At 39.1% G+C, this 22,307-nt stretch overlaps 2 protein-coding genes across 2 annotated transcripts in view; both read right to left on the bottom strand.

Annotated features, from left to right (window-relative positions):
* CENPE (centromere protein E) overlaps positions 1 to 13,424 on the bottom strand; it is a 38,851-nt gene extending 25,427 nt beyond the window's left edge. The window contains exons 1-17 of the mRNA XM_067297575.1: positions 13,297 to 13,424; positions 12,468 to 12,559; positions 11,432 to 11,521; positions 11,235 to 11,353; positions 9,539 to 9,658; positions 8,526 to 8,607; positions 8,267 to 8,334; positions 8,115 to 8,186; positions 6,544 to 6,595; positions 5,528 to 5,615; positions 5,192 to 5,318; positions 4,381 to 4,500; positions 2,803 to 2,961; positions 2,252 to 2,396; positions 825 to 922; positions 464 to 520; positions 216 to 383 (exon numbers count right to left, since the gene is read on the bottom strand). Of these exons, the coding sequence (XP_067153676.1) occupies positions 216 to 383; positions 464 to 520; positions 825 to 922; positions 2,252 to 2,396; positions 2,803 to 2,961; positions 4,381 to 4,500; positions 5,192 to 5,318; positions 5,528 to 5,615; positions 6,544 to 6,595; positions 8,115 to 8,186; positions 8,267 to 8,334; positions 8,526 to 8,607; positions 9,539 to 9,658; positions 11,235 to 11,353; positions 11,432 to 11,521; positions 12,468 to 12,559; positions 13,297 to 13,352 (1,713 nt within the window). The 5' untranslated portion in view covers positions 13,353 to 13,424. The remainder of the gene's footprint in view (positions 1 to 215; positions 384 to 463; positions 521 to 824; positions 923 to 2,251; positions 2,397 to 2,802; positions 2,962 to 4,380; positions 4,501 to 5,191; positions 5,319 to 5,527; positions 5,616 to 6,543; positions 6,596 to 8,114; positions 8,187 to 8,266; positions 8,335 to 8,525; positions 8,608 to 9,538; positions 9,659 to 11,234; positions 11,354 to 11,431; positions 11,522 to 12,467; positions 12,560 to 13,296) is intronic.
* Positions 13,425 to 14,079: 655 nt separating this feature from the next.
* Positions 14,080 to 22,023, bottom strand: LOC106491831 (radial spoke head protein 6 homolog A-like). Its single transcript, XM_013951523.2, has 6 exons — positions 21,256 to 22,023; positions 20,530 to 20,761; positions 18,209 to 18,967; positions 16,462 to 16,600; positions 15,524 to 15,641; positions 14,080 to 14,866 (listed from the first exon to the last, which is right to left on the bottom strand). Exons 1-6 carry the CDS (start codon positions 22,002 to 22,004, stop codon positions 14,626 to 14,628), a joined length of 2,238 nt encoding a protein of 745 aa, XP_013806977.2. The 5' UTR covers positions 22,005 to 22,023; the 3' UTR covers positions 14,080 to 14,625.
* Positions 22,024 to 22,307: the final 284 nt, after the last annotated feature.

Genomic DNA, 22,307 nt, shown 5'->3' on the forward strand with positions numbered 1-22,307 from the left:
ATTTAAGTCTGAGTTTTTCCACTGAAAAAGTCTGGACTCAAAATCCTGGATTCATTCATAGTTGAATGCAGCTTGTAATGCCTTCTGCTTGTGAATCAACATCCAATTATATGTATACACTGAGTAAACTCCAGAAAAAAACCAAACAAAAGAAAAAACCCACTTTTGAGCATAGATAATTCTCACCTATTCGTATTTATTTCAATACACCTTACCTCATGATCTTTTTGTGTTTGTTTTTCCAGTGCTTCAAATTCATCCATTTCTATCTTTTCCTTCAGTTTTTCCTTCAATTCATTTACTTCTGATTTCAGCTGTTCATTTTCCAACACTAGGTTATTAAAGTTAGCTTGGAGGACATTCACCTCATTTATAGCAATATCCTGAAAAGGAAGAATGACAAACTTTAGAAGTGGTTATTTGAATTTCGATCTTTTCTCTAGACAATACTGAGCAGACTTACCTTTTCTAGTGCTAATGCTTCACAGAGTTGTACAGATTCTTCAAAGTCTCTATGAGTCTAGAAAAAGAAATGCTTTTAGTTAGCTGATCTACAAGATCAGGCAAATTTAACAGGTTTACGTTTCTTGTTGCTTGTTTTTTAACAGTTAGTCTTGCTTAAATACCAAAGGTCAGCAGAGCATTTCCCACAAAACATCCCACAACTTCAGAGATGACTAAGAAGCTCACTTTCTAACTAGTTAGAGTAATTCTTAGGAGATGCACAAGAATATTGGTGTCTTACAAAACAGTAAGGTTGGCCTTACTGAGAAGTCTAATGTACAGGTACTGTATTGGACAATCTAATGCAATTATGAAATTACCCAATTCATGTTGGGTCCAGCAGTCCATTCTACTTCAGAAGTTTGATCAGGAACAGTTAGACACTGGTTGTCATGTTCAAAATTCTCTGAAAACATAGCTAAAAAAGGTGAGTTTAAAAATAAGTACACTGTAATGGAAAAGTTTAAAATGGACTCTTTTTTTAAAGACAATTTCATTACATTGGAAATAATCATTCAACAACACAGATTGAGCACAAGTAGGACTTGAATCTCATATGATCTTCCCTTATGAAAAGCAACAACACTGAAGTCCAGTCCCTATCTTTAGGCTGATCACCCTATCTCAAGTCACTATATAAATTAATATAAATCAATATAAATCCATAATATATGTTTAATTACAAACTAGGAAGAGGATATGTTTAAGTGTCAAGGAAAAATGCACACTGAATAAAACATTTGTTACCTCCTCCCTGCCCTCCCTCCCCCCCCCCGCAAAAACCCACAACCCCACACACTTCACAGAGGTAATATACTGTACAAAAATAGAACTCAGCAACACTACAGCCCAATTATTCTCATCTTCAGTTAGACTTCTTTTGTCCTTTGGCCTTCTGATAAGTCCTTGAATTTTTATATCTTAATCTGATCTTTCAGTTTTGACTCCTCTATTCTTGCCTAGAATTTGAGTTTCAATTACCTTCCTTCCCCCCCTTTTTTTTTTGCAGAGGTGCAGGGGGGAAGGGAACACACCACACAGACACTGGATGAATATCCTGTCAAAGAATAACTTTTGCTAGTTTTATGAAAAATGGAGGGTAGGAAGGGAGCACCAGGATGAAAGCTTATAGACCTTGCCCTTTTACCTCATGTTTCTTGTCTTTGGTTTTAACTAATTAATAGCTCATTATCTAAAAAACAAAAGTTTCCTCAAGAAGCAAGTACAGGAACATTTGATTGAATTTGCTTTTACTTATGCTGTTGGAGAACTGTCTTTTTATTCCCTTTCGGAAATTAAGTAAAGCTTGCAAAGTTATCCAATAGGAACATGCTACAGATTATTTCACCTGGGATGGCAAGACTCATGCTTCCACTTCTTAAATAAAGTGAACCTTATTTTTAGGACAAGAACTACCAGTATTATTGTGCTAAAACCACTTCACTAACCTGCCTTACAGGAGCATTATTTGTTGGCAGACAAATGCAATTTCTGTGTTGGCTAGTGGTAATGCTTTCAAGACTGACTACACGCAGTATAGTTTGAGTACTGAAGTGCCAACTCCATACTATATTGTATGTAGTTTACTACATGTTGCCAATAGTATGTAGTTTTCATATTGGGGCAAATTCATTCACTTTTTAATTTAGACTCTTACAAGAAATGGATTAATTCTCATTTTGAAGTCTTAATTTCAAAAGATATTTCGCAGAGTTTCCTTATTTTTTTTTACCCTGCAGGTACTTACAATCCTCCATGTCCGGTAATGCCGACAGAGACATTTTCATTTTTTTTGTTTCAGTTGGCTTTAGTTTTTCAAAGTCTTCAAAATAGCTCACATTCTCCTGGTTTATTTTACCAGGAGCCCAGGTAACTCTTCTTCTTCTTTTGGCCTTATAAAAGAAGTTAATGTTTACAAAAAGACATGACGAAAGATATGATATAATCAAAACACTAAATAGGGAATAGATGTTGCAGCAGACTCACTGCTGGTACTGGTATAGCATCAACTAGCTGATGCTTTGCTATTTGTTCAGAATGGAACTAAAACACAACATTTTGAAAGCAAAAGTCTTTACAGTCTATTCACTGCAAGGCATCAATGAACTGATTCCTACTCAGAGAGTATTTAAAATAACCCCTTAAAAATAAGGAAAAGTGTATGAGAATTGCCAGACCATAATAAAGATTCCTTATGTCAAACTCATTCTCCATTATCAATATAACCATACACATTGAGATCAGCTTTTGCTAAGTATTTCAGAGTTAACACACAAGATCTAGAACAGGTGCTCTTACTTTAACATTCTGCTTTGACGAAAATGAGGCAGAAGTCACCAGCATTTCAGTTAAGTTTCGTATCCTATCCTCCTGTACTTTTTGAAGAGAATTTTTTTCTTCCAACAGCTGTGCCAGTTGATCTTTTTCCATTGCATGAATTTGAGTCTTTGAAGAAACCTACCATAAAAAGACAAGGCATACTGGCATTTTTAGGAGTACAAACTACCACTGAAGAAGATACATAAACATTAATTTTTAAAACACAACCACCACACACACACAAATAAGAATATATATTCTTAAGTCTGGAAGAACCTTCTCTGAACTTTATCCTAGCAAAGAAACTGACATTTAGTCTACAAGTTACCTGTAGACTTACTATACAAGGGGTTAAGAGTATAAGTATTTATGGATATTGAACCATTTTTAAAAATACTGCAAGCTCAAGACTTGTCTAAGGATTTCAGAAATAGCTTTCTAAGCGTAACATAGCTCAAGATGAATGCCTCACAGTGCTGAAAGCCTGAAGCTGTTAGAGAGCTATGATTCAATTGTCAAATAACTCAAGCTGCTGTAATGCATATGCTCTCTTGAAGTTTGAAGTACTGAAAATTTAATCTGTTGTAGACCAACTGCATTTCAGTAGCTAATTGTTATTTGGCAACTTAATCACAAGCTTGCAATAATTTAAAATCTGGAAATAAACTCAGAGTTTGCATGGGATATTCCAACACACTTTTCTATAATCAACATAACAAATACTTTCCTGACCATCTACTGTATCAGAAGATGGCAGGCACAGGGTCACATGCAAGTTTATACTGTAATTTAATCCACTTTAAAGAAAGAATTAGTTTTTAATTAGTTTTTCCTTAAGAAAGCTTACCCCCATTACTTCTACATAGTACTTGCAAAAAAAAAAAAAAAGATTTAAGCCTTCAAAACAGTATGCCCAGAATTGTGTATTTTCTTGTGCTTCATCTTTTACAATATATTCTTTAAAAGACTTCCAAGATTGTTCCTTAACACCATATATTTTTGGAGAAAGATAAACATGAGAGACTACACTGCTGGGACTGGGGGAGGGGGAGTTCTTATTGTCCATTTTCTAGGCTTATCTTCTACTTACACTTGCCATAAGTTTTGGCACTGATCTTTCACAGTTACAACTTATCACAACTCAAACTTAAGACAGACAGTGAGAGGAAAAAGCATGAATTAAGTTGGAATTGTTGAATACAATATAAGTTACTGAACGTCATTTCAATATTGCCACAAGTGAAAGGCACGTATTTTAAGTATCCTAAGACGCATGACAACTTTCTATTTCTTAGCTGAATTCCTTCACCCGCCGGGGGAGGGGGGAATCACTTCAGTCAGTGGCTCCCATTCAGCATTAGCTTTCACACAGATACACTGATCATCCTGAGCAGTTGTTCTAAACTTAGCATCACCTTTCAACTTTTGAGACTCATGACAAATCACTTTAAACACAATTTCCTTGCCCCTCTAGACTGGACTGGTTTTGAAATAGAATGGTTCCAGATAACTATCATCACTACATACTAAAGTTTACTTTAATATATTTTGACATACTTCCTCCAGCTGCTTTTTCAAATCCAGAATTTCTTTGCGATATCTCTTCAAGAGGGCATCATCATCAAGTACTTCATTGACTTTTGGAGTATTTTTCATTCTTTTGGCTGTATTGGCAAACTGGAAGAATGATCACACACTCTCAGAGGTAAAAGTTAAAGAATAAATACATCAAAAGATTTCTCCTCTCTCATATTTCCCAGTAGAATTAAAAGGACAGTTTTAGATAAAGATCAATATTTAATGAAGGACAGATATTTATGTCTGCCTATTTTTCATATATTCTTAATTGAGGAGGAAAGTTTTCATTGCTTCATATCAACACAAAAAGTGAAGCCTAACATTTAAGCAAAGTATACTGAGTTATATTTTAATTAAATAAATAAAAGCATGAGAGCACACCAAAAGGAAGACAATCCTACCTAAAGAAAACAGCAATAGTTCCATTGAATTGCTTTCCTGTAGGAGCTGTCTAACAAACTGTAAAGACTTGTAGTCCTAACCATGTTTGGAAAAGGTAAGTGAGAGGGAAAAGGAAAAAAAAAAGGAGGAAAGGAAGTTATCTACTGTGTGCAAGGTGAGAAAAGAGGGGCACAAAGCTTTAGCTATACAGCCTAGTACAACAAGAGGTCTGGGAAGAGACATAGGGTATAAAACAAACATATTTCAAGTCCCAAGTCCACAGAGGACCTTTAGAACACTTAAATGGCTGCAGAACAAAAATCCCCTGTCCGTTTTATTGCTTTTTCCAACCTGCCTACATTAAGGCCTTAGGACAGAGTAATTCTTGAGAACAAGTGAGAAATTTTACCTGAAGAGTACTGAGTGTTTCATCAAAAGAAACAGGAGTAATTGTACAAATAATAACTGTCTTGGCATTTCCTCCCAGGGAGTTCTGCAGAATTCGAGTCAGCTTGCTGTCTCTGTAATTTATGAAACTGATGGGAAAGTGGGGAGAAGAAACAATGAAGAAAGGATTCATATTCTTGTATGCAAAATATGGTAAATAGCTTTCTTAAAGGTAACAAACTGACCTAGTAAAGGTCACCCGAAGTAGTTATTTATAAAAAAATATGGTAAAGGATTTTTAAGACAAGTAATTAATGAAGTAAGAAATTAAAACAGGAATGCTAATGCAAGTGCTTACCCAGAAGGGTCATCACAAAGTTTTTTGATTACTTGACCCAGAATGAACAAGCTTCGGTTTATATTGCAGCCTTCTTTCAATCGGAGACCTACATACGAGATTTTTTTTTTTTTTTTTGAACACAACAAAAGACATTTTCAGCCAATCATATTTTTGTGCTACATTATTCCCAGAGGCATTGTCCAAGAAAGAGTCAGGTCTTAACTGCCATGATGCACCATGATCACCAGCCACCAGTGTCAAAAGAACAGGCAAATGCATCATAGTGCATAAAGTCATCTGTTATGAATAAGCACTAATAAACTTTACTCAGTAGATAGTTGGGGTCATATGAACTTCATTTTTTTTTTTTAAATATGCATATTGGATTCTGTCAAATCTTTTTGCAAATGCCTATGTTATCTATATGTCTGAAAGTACCAAATTGGCCTTAGATACAACTTACAGATTTGCTATTCCTTTAAGAGAGTATATTTTATGTTCTTCTCAGATAATTATTATTTTTTTAATCATACAGGCATTTTTGTGCAGCTTCAAGTTGTCATTGTTGACTATCAAGTTTCCTCCTGGCCAGAGGAGAGTGAATCTATGTACTTCTCACCTTTATATATAAAAAAAGGTCTGTACATGCTTCTAATGATTTCTTAACTACAGCTGATACTATTCCATTTTATTAGTCCATTGCACGACTGTTATTGAACCTACTACTCTAGAAAGCCATATTACTACCTAGTAGTTTGCACTTTGCAACATTTTCAGCATTTCCCTAAGCAGATCCTCTTCTACCAAAGAGAAAAGATTTTTTAAAAAAATAATTACATACACTTCCCTCCAACAGTTTAGAGGCAATTATTCCACAGAAGTTTCTATTCTGGATTCTATATTACACAATTAATATGTAACCCAACAGCACATAGATCAAGTAATTTCCTCCATATCATAGAATTTCATAAGACATAATTTACAGAAGTGTTCCCTAGCAAAGCCTCATTTCACATAAGATGACATTCACTCACCTTCAGATCCTGTTTGACTAGCTCTTTCACTCCCTGCCAGATCTACCAAATTCTGCAAATTCATTAAATATTTCACTGGTTAGTTTCAAGGCAATTTAGTTTTCAATTCTCTTAATGCTAAATTCTCTGTGCCAAGAATTTCAAAAGTTCCGGAATGCTTGAATTATAAAACAAACAAGAGTCACCCAAGAGCTGTGTCATTTTTGGAAGTAATCTATACCTACACAACACATCAGGAAATATTTTCAAGGTGCATAAGAATGTGGAACTCTATTAATACTATCCCAAATGGTATTTTAAACTTGCAGCACAATTCACTCTTATCCTTAATAACAAAAAAGGCAAAAATTGTTTCTCAATATGGAAGTGTTAAGTTTAGCTTTCTATGGCTTGAATTTATTTCAGCTATATGTCTCCTTCCCTGCCATTGTGAGGACATTAGGAGGACAGTGTCCTTGTGAGGACAGTAGAAGGAAGGAATTAAGTATCAGGGGAAAAATTAGCTCCGAATTCCAGTAAGTCAACTAGAACTTTACAGCATCCCAGAAGGATTTTGCTTTTCTATTTCAGGAGGGTAAAATCCTCCCTTAACTCCACCAAGGAGCAGCAGAGTGGGTCCTCCTACCAGGGCCAAAGAGACTCTCTCTTATCACTAGATATTACTATGCGCAGGCAGGCAGGAGAGAAAGGTGGAAGAATAGGCATGACCAGCTATAAAAAATAAAAACAAAAGTGAAGAGTGGGCAATACTTTGCTCATCTATTACATGAGCAGAGTTTACATTCAGATCTCAGGCTTCTTCACATCAAGCCAGAACAGAAGGAGTTCTCTTCACTAGTGTGTGATTGACTTAATGCTATTACTGATACTAGAATAAGAGTGTTCATGCAGACTTCAGCAAGTTTCAATGCTTTCATATTGATTTCACTCCTCCAGTTGATTTGGATTCTTTTCTGAGCACCCAGGATACACTCCCCTGGAGATAAGTGATATATTTCCCCCCAGCCTAGGATAATTCATATACTAGTAAACTACTAAAGAGATGCTAGCTGTGATTACTTTTGGAAAATAAATCTTCTGGCCATTGCAGCTGTAGGCCACTTCTGGTAGTGACACCATCTAACAGTAAACATAGTCATTAACAGCTTAATCTGGGAACAGCTCAGAGAAGCATTAAGTTATCTGCTTTAGAAGGTTAGTTCACTTGACTTGCCAGTGGGTCAGGAACAATCATAAGAGAAACCGTGCTTAACAAAAACGCAAGAGCACCCTGACAGTAGACCCTTACTTTCTGTCAGGGCATAGCACTCCCCAGTCCAGCATGGATTGTATAAGAACTACAGCCACATCTGAATTTCCTTCAGTGGGAGAATATCCTCTAAACAACACCTCAGGAATGTCTCATACAGATGATGAGAAATATGACTTCTGGCCAAGTAGTATCTGATAGAAGTCAGCAACAAAACATATTTGTAATGTAGTTATAAAATGGCATTCTTGTTTGAAAGAAGCTGAAGTAGTAAATTCTCTGCTTAAATGCATATCCAGCAACTTTTTGAAGTACAGCTTACCAAATGAGATACCATTACTGCTCCGTCACAGTTTGCATTTGCAGGGTCACTTCTTTCTCTGCTTTCAATGATCTAGAAGAAAAGCATGCCATGAAGTTTTTGTGATGGGCTAGAAAATAAAAAAAAACTCTCATAATGAAACACAGTTTTACCATTCTGAAGATAGTGTGAGAACGGCTGCTGTGTTCATTCATTTTTGTTTCTCCGTAATGTCGGTTCTCTGTCAAAAAGCAGTATTAGAATACTTCTGTTTACATTCTGACAAACTGGAGATAATAGACAAAAGTAGTTTTTAAAACTACCGGAAATGCATTGATTTCTGAATATAATCTCAAAGTGACAGCCATGATTTTAGAGATGACTGATTTAATGCTCTTTAAAGTATCAGCTGATATTGGCTAAATAACTTACTTTCTCCTTTTCTGATCCATTCCATAACTTGCTCTGGGGCAACTACCACCTCTTCAATCAGATCTTCTACATATGTATTCCTCTTAAAATAAGAAAAAACAACAGTAATATTTGTTTTACTGAACTCTAAAATTCACTTGAATGCCTGAAGTTAACATTACTAGAAAGTATTATTGCACACATTTATTACAGTTTACTTCCTTCTTAAAAGGAAGCAACACTACTGGAATGTCTTTTTGCAAGTATTTTCCTTTAGGAAAGTCTACATCTACATCAGAACTGTAACCTGAAGGCAACAGAATCAAGAGATCTGGAAAATTTCCCAAATATAAAACTGATAAGGGAACTATCCTTCTGGACCTTTTCTGAGGGAATCCATAACATTTACAGGGAAATACATTTTAACATCATAATCACAGAACTAGTCACCCTTCTTCTCAAGTTCCAGAAGCATTTATGAAATAGGTTGTTGAAAGAAAAACGTTCCAATTTGTATTATTAGCTACAAAACTTAATATAAAGAAATTGAAGATAGCATTAATACAATTTCTTTTTCCCTATTGATTATATACCGAATGGAATTCTAGTTTTATGGTTATGCAATGAATATAGTGGAAGAAAAGCGTATCCATTTTGTAGATGATACAAAGATGAAATGGTACTAAAGCAACTCCTTTGTACATCTGTTGAAGAGACTTCCAAAGCATTGAGCTATGGGATTAACATCATGTTTATAGAAGTTCTGTAAGCTAAACAACCGCAAGGCATTTGGTGCCAAAGTTATTACATTGTCCAAGATGATATCTTTTAAGAGCATCTCCACACAAACATGAATCAGTAATAGTAAACCCAACTTCACCGTTGGTGTCCTACTATGTTAAGTATCCTTTGGCTTTTTGAAGATAATTATTATGTATTTCAACAGGAAGAATTTTAGACTAGATGCCTCAAGGCATTTTTTTACCCCAAGCCGATGCAATAAAGCCCACCTTGGCATAGCTTATGACACTTACATTAACATCCTCACGAATTCCTAGAGGTTTCTTTTTCCTGATATCACAAAGCAGATCTGTAATGGTTTCATTGTAGATTTCCATGTAAGAAACTCTCAGCAAGAATTCCCTGTCTGGAATCTAAAGATCAAAAAAAAAGTCCAAAAATAAGACTAAAGCCAAACATTTATTGCAAGTATTCTGAACTCAAAACTACATGCACGGATACTGTTCCACAGATTCTCCCCCATCCTCTTTGTACTTTAGCATCTACCAAGAATTAGGATATCATCACCAGAACACCTTTTTCTTCTATTTTTTCCTCTCCCTCTTGCTCTACTAGCGGTGTATCACTTTTAGTGGATTATAAGAGTAAGGTAACTTCTCTACAAAAGTGTGACAATGGATTTCCCATTTAACTGTTCTTTCCATATCTAATTTCCTCATCCTTAGGTTCTTTTCTCTCTAGGTACCTAGTCTTCTCTTTTGCTTGCTTGGATTTACTTTGCTGCTGCTTCTGCAAAAGGACAATAGCACCACAGAAAGTTTTCTTGGCTTCAGTTGCTCTTTCTTATAGACCCCAAGGCTCTCTGCACCTCAAAGGAGCAGTGAGGTATTTCACACAACTGTTATCAATAGCCTGATATCCTCAAGGCAGGAGCAAGTGCTCTGCAGACCACATTTTGTAAATTACTGCTTTAATTCTTTAATTAATTCTAATTTAATTAATTCTAATTTTTTAATTTAATTCTAACCTTCTCCTTGCTTCCCATAACATGGTATCATGCTGAGGGCCCAAATCCCACATTAGTTGTATAGAAGTATTTCCCAATTAAAAAAAAAAAAAGAAAAAAAGAAAAAAGACATTATATAGATCTGGTAATCTGATGATATGCTACGTAATATAAAAAACAGCCGGATCTCTTGTATGTCTGCACAGAAGACAGCTATTCTAAAGCAGCACAAAAGATGGATAAACTGAAGGTACTTCTTTTCCTTTTCTAGGAAGAACCAACAAGTTTGCACATTTCAGGGCCAGGGTTAATCATAGCTATTTCTACTAGACTGAATATCAATAAAACATAGCAGCACTTTGTGTTCTTCACCCACTCTCCCCAGCATCCTCAAATCACAGGCTACTATTCCATTCCCCAGCAAATAGGACTCCAGTGTCCTATGTTCAGGTGGTAAAGCTCCAAGGACTCTTTTCCAGCACAACTGGGGCCCACATTATACCTACATCTGTGCACGGTAGGAACCGTTAGCAGCGAACGATCAGACTGATTCTTTTGAAAGCCTAGAGTAAGTTTAGTTTCATACTCTTCCCACTTTAAAAAAACCCTGTCTTTTAAATATAGTTAATTTCTTTAAAGGTAAGTTTTAAATAACAATACAGAACACAAAGCTCTATTACTTTACCTACCACACATTAAGTGAGCATCTATTTACGCTTATAATCAAAGTTAAGTATATAGGCAAAAGGTTTTTAAACAAAAAAACCTGAGGTTTATATTGATCTGACTTAGACTGTTAGAGCCCCATTATCATAGTTACTACTGACATCTCTGCAAGGCTAGCAAAGCAACTGCAGCATATCCTCACATATAGTTTGTTTCTGTAGAATGGAATTTATGAAGGAAACTAGTTTTTCCTCTGATATTTGTAAACATTGGTAACACTTTCAGTCACTTCAAATCAATTTAATGGAATTACTCACCTCACAAATAATTTTGAAAACATGTTGAATTGCCTTAGGGATAATGCCCACAGAATCATCATTTCCCATCATTGTATATGTCTTCCCTGAGGCAGTCTGTCCATAAGCAAAAATTGTGCCTGGAAAGATGATTAAACATTACTGATGATTTATGAGATACACTACAAAAAGGATTTAAAAACAGTTTTGAAGCTTACCATTGTATCCCTGCACTGCTGATTGTATAATTGGAACAGCTACACCTTCATACAACTGTTGAGTGTTGTCACTTGAGTGAAAGACACGATCTCAAGAAAAAGTAAAGCATGCAAGTCAGTTTTATGGACAGTCAAAAATAAGCTGTCATCTTACTAAGTACTGGTGACTTCAAATCCAATATAATAAAAATCAGATCTTTTGCAGGATTATTCAAACATAAAATGTTTTTGTGATACTACTAAGCAGTACTCTCCCCCACCCCCCCAAAAGTTAAAACCCAAACCAAAAGAAGTATGACAAACAGACAACAGACTAGTTAAACCCCTAAGAATATGATCTAAGCAGTTAAATGGTCATTCCATGTAGTCCTAAAAATTGCTATGGCAAATTTATCTTTTAGGATTGCAAGCCAGAAAATACAGGCTACTTGTTAAATCCCTAGCTTAAGACCTGTGTTTATTGGATCTATTGTGGGTTTTTTTTTGTTTGTTTTTTTTTTTGGGGGGGGGACAACTTTATGATAGCTCCATTTATAGTAACAAGTAGAGTGGATCAGTAGGAAGGAACCCATAGAGTGGAATTGTTATGATGATCTAACATCTGCTCTAAGCACTTATCAGTTCTGGGAGACAAGGGCCATCGAACCCCACCCCCAATGCTCTGGGCAAGCCCTGGTCTGGCGCATTTGTAGCTAAAAATGTATTAGCACACCTCAAAGAGCATCTCCCAAGTTTACTTTCATGTAAAAGTGAGCTGAACTCAGGTGCTCCGAGACCATTCTACACTGTGGACCAGAACACAGAAAGCAAGGACAATCAGGAGATAGACTTCAAAAGCACACTCCTGATTCAAACTAAAACATTTAATCCTGTCTGTCGAGTGGCACTCCTTAAAAATTATTAAGTTGGAAAAAAAAAAGACATAAAGATGTTGTAAATGCTAAATTAATTGTTGTCAGCATATATTCACATAGCACAGTGATGAAGGTCCCTGCAAGCACTAAAAGAAAAAAACCAAACAAACTCACATTCTTACCATAACTGAAGACTTTTGTACCATTCACTTCTGCAATAGTATTATTTTCACTTTTCCAATAGAGTGACAATTTATCTTCTAGAGCATTTTCTCTAAAAGGAGAGAAATTTGTTCTCTTAATCTTATCAGACAACTACTACCATTACTCCATTTATTTTATACACTTATATTTTCTTTTTTAGAAAAGAAACTTTGCCTCATATTAACTAAGGATATTCAGCTTATTAATAAAGGCACCGATACAGGCTGCAGTGTCTGCCTCTTTAGCCCATTCAGCCAAGGACAGGGAAATCAAAAGTGAGGATGCACCAGGTTTGAGACCAACCTTCTTATTCAAGGACCGAAAAAACAAAACGCACATAACTGAGCAGAACTCAGAGCTAATACTCATCATTTCTCAGGCTAAGGAAAAAAAGAAAAAGAGAAAGAAAAAAACCAAAACCCAACTACTAGCCAGGAAGAGCGTCCAGCCCCAAAGGTAGTTCGAAGGAGCCCAGAGCAGCGTGCTCCGGGCTGCCTGCCCGCCCCAGGACAGGGACTGCGCCGCTGTAACGCGGGGTCCCTCTTTGCCGCCAGCATCTCCCTTCCCCTCCCTGCGGGCCTCGCAGCCCTGCCCGTTCCGGCTCTCTCCTCCCTCGCTCCCCGGGGGCGGAGGCCGCCGTTACCCCCAGCCTCCCCCCTCGCAGGGCGGCAGCGGCGCTCCCGGAGGCCCGGCTGAAGGCGGAGGGGCACGGCAGCATCCGGGGAAGCCGAGGAGCCCCGAGGCCGGCCGCCCCGGCCGCCACAACAGCCTCCCCGCCCGCCCCGCGGGCTCGGGCGGAGGCCTCACCTGGCGATGAGCGGCCGCACGCGCACGCAGACCGTTACGGCTCCCTCGTCCGCCATCCCCGCGGCCGCTGGACACGCGCCGCCGCCTGCCACAGTGAAGCCGCCCGCACCCCGGCCAGCAGCACGACGCACCGGCCCAACCGCCACCACAGTTTGAACTTCTCCCGAGGCCGCTTCCTATTGGCCCGCGCGGGGGAGACGCCGCTGCGGAGCGTACCACTCGCCAAGAGCTGGCGGGGGAGGAGGGAAAGCAGAGCGCCGGGGAAACGGCGGAGCAGATCCCCGTTACAGGGGCAGCGCCGCGGCTCACCCCCGGCTTTGCGGTAGCCCTGGGATGGTAGCGGCCAGCTGGAGGTGCTGGCGGGAACCGGGCCGTGGCGCGGCGCTGTGGTGCCCGTGCGCCGCGCCGGGAAGGGGCCTAGGTTACCGGCGGCGGCGCGCCGCGGGCAAAAGCCTGCGCTAGACCTGCCTCACACAGGCACGGGAAATGTGTTCTTGCAGCCTAGCCAGCGGTAAATATTCAGACCCACAGCGTTCCCATTCAACGGAGGAATTAGCAACATGACAGCACGGCGAACGGAGAGGCGCTTTCCAAAAAGGTGTTCTTAATAAAAATGGGATGAGAAAGAAAATGATACAGCAGCGAAATTATCGCTGCATAGGATCTGTTTCACAATCTGGGAAACGTGGGTTTCTGAGTGTCTCAAAAAGAGTTTGACATATCATCCAGTAAATATTGTGGTTTCCCCTCTAAGGCTACGCCAACTACGGAATTTAAATAATATGTGTGTATGCTTTCACACATGCACAAATATCAAATATCTGTTGTTTGACAGCTAATTTACAGGAAATACAGATGAGAGAAAGTACATGCTAAAGGCAAGCAGATGTTATATAAAAGTTACATTGCTATGTAATTGAGTTATTGGTGTTTACATCTATAATTTTTTTGTTAAAATATTACATATATTGGTATGGAAGTGCAGGTTTGAAAAACACCATGAAAATTAAGTGGATAGTAGTGTTATTTAATTCAAAGGGATATTATTTTAGGAAACAGAGGCAGAATGTATTTGTCAAGTGTTCTAAAAAAGGCTACTTTTGTATGTTGTCTTCCAGTGAAAGCAATTCAGTCTTCCTGCCAGTGCAGGTGGACTTGGGGAAAAAGGAAGGAAAGGGAGGTAGTCTGCAAAGAGCAGCCTACAGAAACAAAATCAAAGCATCTAAGCTTCTTCCACTTACATTTCTTCTAAAATCAACTAATTTATGATTAATTTCTTAAAATACTATTAATGTTTAAACTTTCAAAATTAAAGATTCCTCTTGTATTTCAATCATCCTCCTCCTCATCCTCATCCTCTTCTTCTTCCTCCTCTTCTTCTTCCTCAACTGCAGCTAAGGCTTCTTCCTGTGCAGCCTTGAGAGCTTGTTCCTCTTCCACAGTAGGGTCATTTGTCTCAGTGATTTCTGGCCCACTAGGATATTCCGTTTGCACTGGTGGAGGCAGTGAGGGTGTATGGTTTTCTGGACTATATTTGTGACCCCAGCCTAAGTAGATATTATCAAATCTCCTGAGAAAGAAAAGCAAAAGATCACACAATCTCCCCAAGAAAAACACCAGTGGAAATATTCTCAGACTTCCTCAATCCGCTGAGCAAAAAACCTTTATGGTTCAGGTTACCTATAACTGATGTGTTTAAAAGATGGCATCTTTTTTAACTAAGGTAAGTATTGATGAATACACCTTCTACTTAAAATCTCCAAATATCATAGTTATGAATGCTAAACTCTGACATTATATTATATTGAATTATGGCTGCAACTTCACATTACTAACCTGGAGCCATTTCTGATATGAAATCCAGTGGCTGTTTAAAAGCACATAGTGACTGTACCATACGTAAATTAGAACCACAGAAGTAGCTACTTTTGTAAAAAGCATCACAGACTCAGGAATATGGATTTTAAATCAGGGATTGTGGCCAAATACTGGCTGGACATTTACATTCTATCGACTTAGTTTATACTAGCATTTCCAATGATTCTTCATTTTCCATCCTAAACATGTACTCACTATTGCTGTGCACAGGTAAGTGGACTTCTCCATCAGTCCCAGGTGTAGTTACATTTCAGTCAATGAATTAACAATAAACAAACTTTGACTTCATTAAACAGGTATTTCTGTTTAGCATATACAGTCTGTGTAACCATGTAAACTGGCTACTTACCTGCCAGATGCAAAGGCATATGCTCCAGGCCATCGGTTAGACTGAAGGATTGCAACAGCATATTGAGGGACCAGGTTTGTAGAATACTGAGCTGTCCAAGCAGGGACGTTTTGAATTCCTGCAGTCAGCCAAAAAAACACTATATGAAGAAACTGACTTATGAGCGGCTACAAAATATTTAAGACTTAACTACAAGACTTTCTCAGAATTCAAGCAATGGTTATATTAAGATGCATGTTAGAAGAGCCAAAATTCAGCAACAATAAATGTAGGCGTTGTATTCTAACAGGTGATTTGGATGTATTGGTAGGTATCACAGGAACGTTGTACAGCCATGTGAAAAGCAGCTCATGCTCCTGAAATTCAGTAGTACTCACTGCTGTTTTTTTGTCAAGGACTGTTGATCACTTATGCATAAATTATATAAATATTTCACTCTAAGAACGGAGAGTAGGAAATTAATTTAATATTGATGTAATCTAACATTCAGGTTCCCATATTCTCATGATTTGCTGTGGTAATACACTACAGGATCTAAATTCTTATTTATATATTATAGGTGTGTGTATGTACATGTTTATGTATTTATTTACACATGCACAAACACTTCTTTTGTCTAAAAAAGATGATGGAAAAATAGCTGCATGTAACTCATGTAGTGAGCTGTCCTGAACTTGCAGTAGCCTGATAACTCTGAGGCTTTTTTTTTTTTCATTTTTTCTCAAATAAATTGTTAACTAGTAGACCTAACAATTTGTTTTAATATCAACACTGTTAATCATTTCACTTTTGATCAATTTTGTGAAAGAATGTGCTTACCCTACAACACCAAACTCATTGTTCCATGAAGCATCTGAGGCCTATAACTTCCAATGTTTACTACCCAAATGCCAACATTCCCAGTGGCTATCAAAAACTTAGTATTCCCTGAAGAGTACCTTCATCTTCAGAGACTGGAGTGAGAAGAGGAGGTCCTATTTCTTGGTGTACTTCATCTGTCTCCTCTGCTTTCTCCTCCTCTTCACCTTCTTCTTCTTCCTCTGATTTTTGAAAAGGATTAAGCCAAACACAGCGACCCTATAATCGATATGGAAGCATAATAAATATATGTAACAATCATTGAAGGAATGCAAGCCAGTTAAAACAATTGGTTCAGACACATGCAGACATAATTGAGGGGGAAAAAAACAGAAAAGAAAAAATATATATTCCATAATTGGTATATTGTTGGCAGTGTTGTATCCTCTTGGCAGAGTGTTCCCTATCTGCTTCATTTATCCCTCATTCCTATTTTACTATTTCAGAATAAGGTCATACCTCTGTCATCAACTTTTTGTTATTTTGTAGATTTTGGCTCTTTTAAGCACAATCCATGCTGGTGATAGATGCTGGACTTCAGTGAAAAGACCAAAATCCTATACTTATTAATTGGGGTTATGTCTTTAGACACTCACTTATTTCAATACTCATCTGGTGAAGAGATAATAATTTGTTGCTAGCCTTTATCAGTCACAAACATGCTGGCAATTCTGCTGGCATTGTCCATCTCTTCCCTGTCAGGCACAGAGTGTGAGTATGCACAGAAGATGCACAGAACATCCTGTCCCTGCACACCTGGGCCCAAATCCAAACAGGTTCTTGAAAGGTGCGTGCAAAATTCTTATTTATCCATTCTCCCTGTGCAGACTTGTACTCTGTATCTCAGTTCAACCCTTACAGAACAGAGAAAACACAAGAAAGACAGCTACATCACATGTTATTATGCCAAAGTATCCTTACATTTGGGCTGAAGGGGCTGCCTCCAAAGAGTGGGAAGTTAGTTCAGTCCTTGCCAGTTCAGTTCATATCCTTGCTAGGGTACAGTTATTGCCAACTGAGAAGCTAACACTTACAGAATCTGTGCCTCCTTTTAAAGTCTGCTTTGTTGTTTAGCTACCAGTCAGAGGAACATTACGCAATGTTTTTAACATTCTAAATGAATATAGATTTCATTTTTACAAGTATTGCTTTGCTGATGATAATTTCATCTCTTATTTCCTGCTACTTGCTGTTATTTTGAACTCTTCTCAAGTTGGTAGACTAGCCAGCAAGTCATCTAACAAGGAAGATCAAATTAGTAATACCTCTTTCTAGCCTGACATCAAAAATGTTTTATGCTACTATTTTATTTATTATGTTTTGTTTTTATCTTTTTCATTTGCATGTTTCACAGTAGAAAGTAAGCAACAAAATTAAACCACAAGAAAGCACCAAACAATTTCCATTTAACATACAATCATAAGCTATCTGCATTTTAGCACTCTATCCAGGAAAACAGAATTAAAAATATTTTTGTCAAGTGAGGACTTCACAAGAGAAAACCTAATATAAAAGATAACCAGAAATAATTGGTATCTATCAATGCCTAACCCCATACAGAAACCTAAAAGGTTCCTAACAACATATATATTTACATATATAAATGTATATTTTATATATTCTACATGATGTATGAATATATTTAATATATTTATATATAACATAGCAGATGTGATAGTTTTCTGTAAAAATTATTTCAGCCCTATACTATTTCTGGTGAACAGTTCAAATCTGTGCAGGTGAGGAGTTTAATTTCCATTCTGAAACACTACTGGTACTACGGTGTAAATGCTATCTGAGATCAACGTGAGCTACGCAAAAATGTACCTGCTTTAGAATATTCTGTGTATGGTGTACCCACATGGAGAGAGAATCCACCATTTCAACCACGGAAAGAGGCTGAAAATCAGGGTTTTCTTCATATGTATCTCTTCCTCCTCCCCCCTCCTCCTCCTCATCTCCTTCCTCCTCTCCAAATTGGTAAAATCCAATGGGACCGATCTGGGTTCCTGCTGAGATCCGAGCTATCTGTGCACGCAGGTAATTGGCCTCATTTCCAGGGAAAGGGGGAAAGCTCACAACAGGAGCATCCAGCCGACCAGTGAAGAACTTCTTGATTTTCCTGGCACAGACAATCTGCGCTGGAGTCACTGGAGGCAACTTCACCCAGGGCTTGCCTGGCTCGTTACAGACAAAGTAGATATACTTATTAGTCCCAGTCCCATTATCTTCTTTTGGGATGACAGGTGGGGGCTTGTAGGTGGACTGTGGTGGTTCATCATCTTCCTTCTCTTCATCTTCATCTCCTTCTTTGTCCTCACCCATCCCTTTCCCTCCTTCCTCATTATCTTCTTCCTCTTCTGCTTCCTCCTCCTCTGCCCTGTCATGGTACTGTACTTCAGCTATAATATAGTTCATCTCCAGGCCTAAAATCTTGCCCCAAAAGCGACAGGTCTGAATTGGCTGAACACTAATTAGCTGTTTAAGGGCAAGGAATATGTGATAGGTTTCATCTTTGCTCAAGCCAATTCCAGCCTGTTCAAAATAAAAGGCTGTTTCCATCACATTGGGTAGAGGGGTCTCTGCCTAGGAAAGAAAATCCTGAGTTAGACGTGAAGAATAATACAATTATATCTTTGAAAGATTAAACATGTTATCCACTGAAGGTCATACTTCACTTTCCTATAGTGCCATTCATCTTCTAAAAGGGCTTTATAGGCATTCATTCACTACATCTTCCAAAACCATTTACAAAAATTAAAAGTGCCATTTTAAGAATAAAAAAGAGAACACAGATGAATTGCAGCTTTTAGAATATAAGATTTCAAATTTCCAATTCACTTTTAATTACTGCAAAATAAGGAAAGTCAGAATTCTTATAAGTGATCACTGTCTACAGAGAACTTCAGTGCTAGGGCATGTCAGCTAGGTAAGAGGCCATGGTGCCCAGAAACATGGCTGCATTTCCTTGTGTTTGTGGCAAATTCATTTGGGGAAAACAAAATACATATTTTATACATTCATACACAAGGCCAACAATATAAATGCTGTTCTTTTGGATATCTTGGCATAGAGCTCCCTGCATTATTTAAGATGGAGTCTTTTATAGCTAGTATAAAATGTTGGCCCCTGTTCTTATTGAAGTCAATAGTGAGACTCCAGCTGGCTTAACTGGGAGCAGAATTTGGTCAATAATGAGGATTTCAGAAAGTATTCTATGTGCTTTATCACCATTTTATCATTTCAAGGAGGTAGGTGATTATATAACATAGACAAAAATAAATACTAGAAGTTGTAAACAGGGGGGTAGGGAATTTGGAGGAAGAAGTGCTAGTTTCAGTTGGAATTTCCCTGGCCCTTGCAGGTTTCTTGTATCAAAACAAGCTAGAAAGGAACAGGAATATGAAAAATTCAAAATTTCTTTCTGAAATACCCTACTTTTCTTCATTTTTACCATTTTTTACTGTTACTGTAAAATGAGTAACAGTCCATGGACAAAATGAAAGAATCTCTCTTCTATTTTTAGTATTTGTATTCTACATATAAGCAGCTGGATATGAAAAATGCTCTGTTTTATGACGTGGCTTTTCAGTTCTAGTAGTTCTTCATGATCACCACAATTTTTTGCTAGCTGGACAAGGAAGAGCTGGAACCACAACTGGAATGGGAAGGATCACAAAATTCTCCACCCTCTATTTTATAGTAGTTGCTGTGCACAGTATTCTCAAACCGATGTCCATACCGTATGGTCACTTTAGGTAGAGAAATGTCACTTTTGGATAAAGAATATAATTTAGATGCAGTATTCCAGGTTGCACTGGCATACAGGATATATTGTAATCTTTACTTTTTATTCCTCACCTCTAGAATGTTTAAGATTTTAAAGGCTCGGAATGTTAGATTATACTATAGGAAAAAATCCTAACTAAATAACATAGTTTTTCTTCTTCACAACTGGACACGAGACCAAGTTGACTATGAAGGGGGTGCTTTGTATGGTAGTATAGCTGCAACTGTGTCATATGACCATAAGAGGAAATATTACTAGGGAGACCACAGCTTTGCCCCTTCCTCCCTTCCTTTCCCACCACCCTCCCACCCATCTCCCTGGTATATTCGATATCTACTTTTCTTTGATAATAACTCACTATCTCGTCTTCTAGCTCTTCATCTCCTTCTCCATGGGCCTTAAGGAACAAAGCTTTACGCTTTTCTGCAGCTTCAAATGTTGGAAGAATCTCATGCTCATCACGGAGAGTATCCATTTTTTTGTGAAACTGGGCCCACTTCACATCCTTGCTGATATTCTCAATTATGTCTACTGCATTTGTGGGCTGTTCATCCAGGATCTTTGTTAGCATGTTAGCAAGATGATCATATCTGTCATATAAATATAAATATTATTGACCTACTATATAAAAGTCTTGGAGGAATATGATTTTAACATCAAAAGTAGAAGCTGATCAGCTGTAGCTTTGCAGAAATCACTGGAATAATTAGAAATAAAGAGCTCATGCAGCATTATGGTAAATTAAATTTGAAACTAGCATGATTGTAACATATTTAAGAGCAGTCCTATCTTCCATTTTTGGTTTATTCCACACTTGACTCAGGAGCTGAAGCTGAATTTAAACGTGCTGTTAATCAAATTTTGAACTCTCTAAATTCCCTTGTTTTTTTTTATTCTGAAAGATGCTGGGCACACACAGTTACCACATAATGATGAACCATTGCATTTATAAGGTATTCTCCCTTCCTACATCCCCTGGTATCCCTCCATTTCTTAATGTAACCCTTTGCCCTTTCATCTACACTATTTTTCTTTCCACTCATATTCCCTACCCCTTTCAACCTTGTCCCCTTTTCAAACTCACAGGTTCAGGCCAGATGCTGTGCTGCTCTTCAGCAAATAGGCTTTTGCATTCTGAATTGCCAGCAATCGGGGGTTAGGATCTGGTATCTGATCCTCATATAGACTGTATCCCAGCTGATAGAGACCATAACCTGGTTCATGTGGCTGATAGGGGCCATGCCCAGGTTCATAGGCTTGATAGGGTTCTTCTTGTAATGCATACGTCTCATAGGCACTTCTTGGTGCATGTGTTTGATAAGGGTCTAATCCTGGTGCATATGACTCATATGCGCTTTGCCTTGGCTCCTGCGCCCGGTAAGAGTCTTGTCCCAGTGTGTACCTCTGACGGTCGGCTATTTCTGATATCTGTGGCTCATAAGGGGCTTGTTCTCTTCCGTGGGGCTGACAGAGGTACTGCTCCGGGCTCCGTGACTGAGAGGGTGCTCGTCCCGGTGCGTGAGGCTGACAGACACCTCCTCGTTGGTCTTGCGCTCGGTAGGGCTCCTGGCCAGGCGCACGTGGCTGGTAGGCGCTGTGTCGCAGCTCTCGCGGCTGAGCGGATGCGTGCCCTACCCCCTGGTATGCACGGGCAGCTCGTCCCGGCTCCGGCTGCTGAGGCCGAGGATGGACCTCGTCAGGTTCAAAGACCTCATGAGGCGGCTGCTCGGGGCCCTCCTCAGGCCACGGCTGCTCCTGCGGACCGCGGTCCCGGCCCGCTGCCGGGCCGGCCTGCGCCTCGGGCGGCGGCGGCTCCGCGGGAGGCTCCGCCATGGCCGCGCCCGACGGCAGCGGGCCGCGCGGGGGTCACCGAGCCGCCCCGGCCCCCAGCCGCCGGCGCCGCTCGTCGCCCGGCAGCGAGGTCCGCCCGCAGGGAGGAGCGTCGCCGCGGTAAACCCGCCGCCGTTGCTAGGCGGGCCGGCTTTGTCTCGGTGCTCGGCGCTGCTGCCCTGTTTGCGCCCTGCGCGCGGGGAGGGGGCGGCAGCTTGTCTCGGCACGCTAACCGCGCCGGGTGCCGGGGGGGGGGGGTCTGCGGCGCCCTGTGGGCCCGGGGGAGGCCGTTGAAACCGTTAGGGG

The sequence above is a fragment of the Apteryx mantelli genome, chromosome 5 (genome assembly GCF_036417845.1).
Source record: "Apteryx mantelli isolate bAptMan1 chromosome 5, bAptMan1.hap1, whole genome shotgun sequence".
NCBI classification, from domain to species: Eukaryota; Metazoa; Chordata; class Aves; order Apterygiformes; family Apterygidae; genus Apteryx; species Apteryx mantelli.

Coding starts and splice junctions, on each gene's coding strand:
- LOC106491831 (XM_013951523.2), bottom strand. CDS start 22,004: ATGGCGGAGCCTCCCGCGGAGCCGCCGCCGCCCGAGGCGCAGGCCGGC. Junction 18,968..20,529: donor AAGAGCTAGAAGACGAGATA/GTGAGTTATTAT, acceptor TTTCTTTCCTAG/GCAGAGACCCCTCTACCCAA. Junction 15,642..16,461: donor TCCAGTCTCTGAAGATGAAG/GTACTCTTCAGG, acceptor GGCTGACTGCAG/GAATTCAAAACGTCCCTGCT.